At 30.7% G+C, this 6,574-nt stretch overlaps 1 protein-coding gene across 1 annotated transcript; it reads left to right on the top strand.

Annotated features, from left to right (window-relative positions):
* Positions 1-1,869: 1,869 nt before the first annotated feature.
* On the top strand, positions 1,870-3,068 carry LOC21404008 (cytochrome P450 71A1). The gene is made up of 2 exons (XM_010093981.2): positions 1,870-2,435; positions 2,522-3,068. The coding sequence occupies exons 1-2, from the start codon at positions 1,870-1,872 to the stop codon at positions 3,009-3,011; spliced, it is 1,056 nt and encodes a 351-aa protein (XP_010092283.2). The 3' UTR covers positions 3,012-3,068.
* Positions 3,069-6,574: the final 3,506 nt, after the last annotated feature.

Raw genomic sequence — 6,574 nt, 5'->3', positions numbered from 1 at the left:
AAGGATGGATTGAAACCATTTATTTTTACCATTATTGCTCTATAAAAAGAAAACAAATATACAACCATAAAAATTCATAAACTGTTACACACGTTTTCAAATTTTAAATTTTATTTACCATTTAAGACAAAAAGCGAGTCTCTTCTCCCATTATACAACATGTCATTTGAGGGCTCAACTGCAAAAATTTTAATTTAGTGAAAACAGGAGTAGAAAGGAGATTTAATGGCACATAATGAGCAAAGAGATTAACAGACGCCAGCAGATAGAAAATTTGGGGATCCTGATACCAAGATTTTCAAAATGGAGATCTTAGGGGCGGTTTTTTGCTCTTTTTGAGTTAGGTGATTTGAATGTAGATTTTAAGTTGAGTTTGAGTTATAACTTGAGTTGAAGTTGTAACTTGAGTTTGTATTTAGTTGTGCACATTTGAGTTATGGTTTAAGATAAGAATCTTTTTGAGTTTGTGTTTGAGTGAGTTAAAACTTGAATTTGTATTTAAATAGTATTTTAATAAAAACTCAATGCTGATGAAAAATTTTAATAGGGTATATGGGTGGGGTTTTATTCGTCTTTTCGTTCTTAACGCATAGAAAAAAAATCATCTCAATCAGAATTAAAACGAAAAAATTATAGCATTTTTAAGAATAAAAAAAATAATATTCATTAATTTAAATTCGAGTTTCTGAACTCAAGTTAAAGGAAAAATTTAAACTCAAATTTTAATCCTAAACTCAAGTTTAAATTCAAATTTAAATTCAAATTTAAATTTAAAAAAATATAAATTTAAATAAAATTATAATTCATATTATTATTATTATTTTTTAAAATTTTTAACTCGAAAAAGAAACTACGGAACGGAAAGGTCACAAGTGCGAAAGTTTGGGAACCCGTCGCAAAAATTCCCCTTTTTCTAAATTACCACGAGGGGAGCCAGAACAAGCGGACGTCAGATATTTGGACTTGTACGGCTGCATTCAAATCTGGTGGTAATAACAATTTGACTTTTTTCATGGAAATGATAAAATATTTGACTCGGAGTTATACAATTCTGTGTGACAGGTAAAATATTCAAATAATTGATGCATGCATCTTTATGTTCACCAAACTTGACCATATCTCATTATTGAGGTAACGTGCAATAATTCATTCGACGGCTCCACATTCTCTGTTCTTACTTTTTTTTTTTTATATAGTACGGGCTTATGTCTCCCATTATATTTAAAAAGTAATAAAATCATTAAAACTCAAATTATATTTAAAAAGAAATAAAATTACTAAAACTCAAATTTTGGATCACACACTCGTACACTCACCATTCGTTCACTCACGCACCTAACTATTTGAGTTAACCTCAAACGTTACATGCTAAAACTACTCGAGCTTAGACAAAAATAGTAATAGAGACTCCATTTCTCAAGTTAGGTACAAACTCTAAAAGCTCGTTTGTTTCATATACTTAAACTTAAATTATTGATTCTGTTATAGTATTTTTTAAAAAAAAAAAAATTTAAAATTTAAACGTCAGAATCAAGAATAATAATTTGAATATACATCTTTTCAAACGGGTGTTAAGATGGGTACATTAAGCCTCATTTATTTTACTAATTTGAGTTTTGTTATAGTAAAACATTATTAGAAATAGTCATATCTAACTTTTTTTTTACAGTAAAAAGCTCACATAAACTTACATCTCAACTCGAATTAAAAACTTGTGGCAGCTAGATCGACACTCGTATACATTGACATACCAAAACTACTAGAGCTAGCCTCTAGTTGCATTATTTGGTCTTACATGCTAAAACTAATCGAGCTTAAATAAGAAGAGTAATAGTGACTCCGTTTCTCAAGTCAGGCACAAACTCTAAGATGGGTTCGTCACAAGTTTTCAACAACTTGGGGCAACTAGATCCCTTCTCCATCTCTATTCGCCTTCTTCTTCCTCTTCTTCTTCTTCTACTTTTGCTTCTCCTCTTGTTTGGACGCAACAAATTATATGGAAAATTGAACTTACCTCCATCACCCCCAAAGTTACCAATAATTGGAAATCTTCACCAGCTTGGAAATAACCCACATAGGTCTCTAAGATCACTGTCCAACAAGTATGGCCCACTTATGCATCTAAACTTCGGCCAAATTCCGACCCTGATTGTTTCGTCTCCTGATATGGTAGAAGAAATTGTTAAAGCCCACGATGTCGTTTTTTCCAACCGGCCTAAAACGACAGCCACCGATATCTTGTTTTATGGACAGAAAAACATCCTATTTTCCCCTTATGGTGAATATTGGAGACAAGCTCGGAAAGCCTGTGTACTTGAACTTTTGAGCCTCAAAAGTGTGCATTCTTTTCAGTTTGTGAGGGAAGAAGAGGTAGAAGTTTTGGTCAATAATATAAGGAAACTTTGCCTTAGTGGGAATTCAATTAATCTAAGCAAGTTGTTGATTTCAGCCTCCAATAATACAATGTCAAGATGCATTCTTGGGCATAGTTATAAAGCTGAAGATGGTTCTATTAAATGAGTGACATCGATCAAATGAACTACTTAAAATGTGTCGTTAAAGAAAATTTTAGACTACATCCACCGGCTCCTCTTTTAGCTCCGCGAGAAACAACCGCAAGTGTTAAGATTGGAGGCTACGAAATTCCTGCGAAGACAAGGGTCTTTGTCAACGCTTGGGCGATTCAAAGGCACCCGAGCTCGTGGGATGAACCGGAGGAGTTCGTCCCGGAGAGATTCGAGAACAACCCGGTTGATTTGAATGGTCAAGACTTCCAATTCATTCCGTTTGGATTTGGGAGAAGGAGATGCCCAGGGTTGGCATTAGGGCTTGTTACCATTGAATATTTGATTGCCAATCTTTTGTATTGGTTTGATTGGAAGTTGCCAGATGATGGTGGATTGCCAGAGGACTTGGACATGACGGAAGTTTGCGGGTTAAGTGTTCATAAGAAATTTCCTCTTCATGTTATACCAATATTATCTTGCTCGGTTGTTCCCCTTAATCTGTAGGCTAAACCTACTTATACGGATTTATGGCTCGTTCTACTTTATATATGCAACACTTTCCAGCCCTTGCTTTCCTTTGCTTGGTCGAGTAATATTTAATAATTTCTTACACGACCAACTTGTATGAGCTTTAAAGGTATAGAGTAAGATGGCGCCCGTTTTATTTTTAACGTTTCAAATAATGTCTAACCAATTACATTTTGTCATATCATATAATGAACAAACATAAAAATAAGAATAAAAAAATTGAATTTATTTAAATAATATTTGACTGGTTAGTTAGACACTATTTTAGACACTAAAATTAAATAAGAGATTTGAGTCCTTAAGATATAATATCGTACTATGAGATTGAAAACCTTCATATAAAAATAAGAATTTCTATCCATCGAAAAAATCAAGGCAAGGCAAACCGGGAGGTAAAACCAAGTGAAATAAACTACTGATCGCACGCACCAGAAAAGCTCTTTCCAAACTACAAGTTAATAGATCATGTATTAGTTATTCCTAATTTAAAGAAGAACTTGCTATATGTTACTCAACTAAACTACTCATTCAGTGCTTGTGTCTCTAACTTTGATGCTAATGGATTCATGATTAGGAATCAAAATCAAAATACAAACAAAATGTCATAGGAAGGGACACATTTACGCTCTTTGTTAGGAAGCACAATTGCAAGCCTTGGCAGCTATGAAAACTACTCAGACGACTCGTCAACTCGTGGCGTCAACGAATGCGACATCTCTATTCACATCTTCTACAAGTACTTAATAAGTGAAAAGAAAGTTTTGTATCTATATATCCTGTTGGCTAAATAAGAAATTCAATTTGTACAACTTGTCAACTTCGCAAACCAAGCAAACTCTCTTTTTATCATTCAAATAAAAATACCATTAAATAAGTAAATAATTAATAAAAAAATATACGGGTGCATTTTGTACAGAGTTTAGATAGATCCCCATCCGGATGGAGAGCTTCTCTTCAAAGCGCTAGCCACCAACTTTCCTAGCAGAAATAGTAGAAAATAGGCCAATATGAAAAGCTTAAGAAAGTATATAGCTAGGCCAATTTTTAGTTATAGAAATTAATATGTCATAATTTGTCAAGTTATAGTTCATAACCAGATAAGTTATGGTTCATAGTCAGACAAGTTATGGACAAAAACTGTGAATTATAGACAATAACTCGTCAAGTTATGGTTCATAACCAGACAAGTTATAGACAAAAACAGTAATTTGGCCTATTTATTAACTTATGTAAATTATTAACCTATTAATTTTAATTCATCTTAAGTCTTGACTTATTTCCCTCTTTCTCCATTTTTCTAGTTCCGTTATTGTACCCATTTACTATCTCTTGTTTTCTCGACAAAACAAAAAACAAACAAAACAAAAACAAACAAAAAAAACAAACAAACGCTGATTTTGGGTTGCATTACTCCAACCTCGCTTGAAAAGTTACTGTTAAAAAAACAGTTCTTGTCAATCAAAGTTTCCTTTCTATTTCCATTTGGTTCTCTAGAAGCAAGCTTGAGTTCTTAGCTACTTTTTCCAAATATATTTGTTAATGTTTTTCTTCTTCAAGACATTCATGTTTCCGGCGAAGAGTTGAAGAAGGTGGGGAACAATTCGATTGAGTTAAGAAAGAATGGGAATAGCAAAATTTTCATTTGAAAAACGGCCATTTGGCCAAAATAAAATAATAATAATAATAATAATAATAATAATAATAATAATAATAATAATAAACTTATTTTCCAATATCTTTTAATATGAGTGGTTAAAAGAAGCCACCCGCCCAAATTTCTCTTCTTTTATTATTATTATTTTGATCAGTTTTGGTAGTCCGATAATTTAATTTGGTAACTATGTTATGATTTGCTCATCCTTTTTTGTTATTTTTGTTATTTTTGTTATTTTTGTTAATTTCACAACTTAATTTGGTGGATTACCAGTAGTAACCTAGTAGTTTATTTATCCGAGTAATTTTTGTTTGTACAAGATCATCAAACTAGTAATGTGTGTTGATTTGAGTTAGGGGTGTGTAATCCAACTAAACCGTTTATTTTTAGGTGAAATGTAAACCAAACCAACTACGAATTAGTTTAGAGATTTTTAAACTAAACTAAATTAATTAAGGGATCTAATCCAATTCAAACCAAACCGATTGTAATTGGTTTGAACTAATATTTTACAACATTTTTTCAAGTCTCAACAATAATTGGTACTAATATTTTGTGTGCCCTTTTGTATCTTTTTCTCTTTTTTCTAAAGACAATGAAGTAAAAGTAATTAAATTATAGATATATTTATATAATATTAGTTGTGAGTCATAATTAAATATGATATTCAGCTTTTCTAAATGTATGAAAGAAAACAAATATAGACAAATTAAAGACATTTATTATTACAGAGGCTATATTCACGTTAACAAAGAGGTAAGGCTTCGGAGAGAATCACAACCAGAACCTAGAGGAGTAGAGAAATAGAATGAGAGGAGAGGAGCGAAGACAGCTTGAAAGTAGACCGCAAAGGCAGTGTTAGTTCTGTACATATAGGTTATGATACAAACTTTTAGTGTTATGATCATTTAATTTTAGCATAAAAGAGTTTTTTAAATATGAATAAATTAAAGATTTATGAAATATATATAATTTTAAGAAAATTATATAAATAAAAAATAATTGGGTTTGGTTTGATTTTGAAAGAGTAAAATCATGAGGCAAACCAATTTAATTGGTTTTTTTAAAAATTTAAACCAAATCAAATTGATTATTAATTGGTTTGTTTCTTTTTTTTTTAGTTTGATTTGGTGGTTTGAATACGTTGAATGGTTTTTTGCACACCCTTAATTTAAGTGATATAATATTTTATTAACAAAAAAAATTACAATTTAACAAAAAAAAAATATAAGAGATAATTTGACTGATATTGTAGCCCTCGTTTGTTTCAGCAATTCTAACCCAACAATTCAATTCAGATTGTTGTGCAAGGTTCACATTGATGTTTAGTAGAGAACTAAATGAGGACAATTCAAACCATTAATCCCCTCAAATTCTAACAATCTGAATGTTTTTTACAGTGAAAACAATTTGGATCTTACTTTTTTTTTCTACTCAACTTTAAGTTTACAAATTTCATAACTTTTTCGTTATAATTCTGATTGAGAGTTTAATGTGTTCATAATGAAGAGATGAATAAATTCTCATCCATATTGCATATTTTTAATGTCATTTACAATAAGGTTTTTTAAGATGTGTTATAAAACTCTAATGACAGTTTTAAATATTCTATCCAAACACAGTTTAAACTTATTGTCAATTCAAATTACAGTTTATTAATGTATCTAAATATCAATTCTAATCACAATTAAAATTACCATAATTTAAATCACTACAATTTCAATTAAATCAACAATTTAAATCGTTAAATTAAATAAGGCCGTAGTTTATTTAAAAAATATATAAGTGACCAGCAACCATTGAGATGACTTATGTTGAAAAATAATTTAATATATTACTTCAGCGTCGGAAGACAATTTTGTTAAAACACATTGTTTGACATTTG

The sequence above is a fragment of the Morus notabilis genome, unplaced genomic scaffold (assembly GCF_000414095.1).
Source record: "Morus notabilis unplaced genomic scaffold, ASM41409v2 Scaffold634, whole genome shotgun sequence".
Classification (NCBI taxonomy): domain Eukaryota; kingdom Viridiplantae; phylum Streptophyta; class Magnoliopsida; order Rosales; family Moraceae; genus Morus; species Morus notabilis.
The sequence above is the reverse complement of the archived record's forward strand: the minus strand, read 5'-3'. Positions and strand labels throughout refer to the sequence as shown.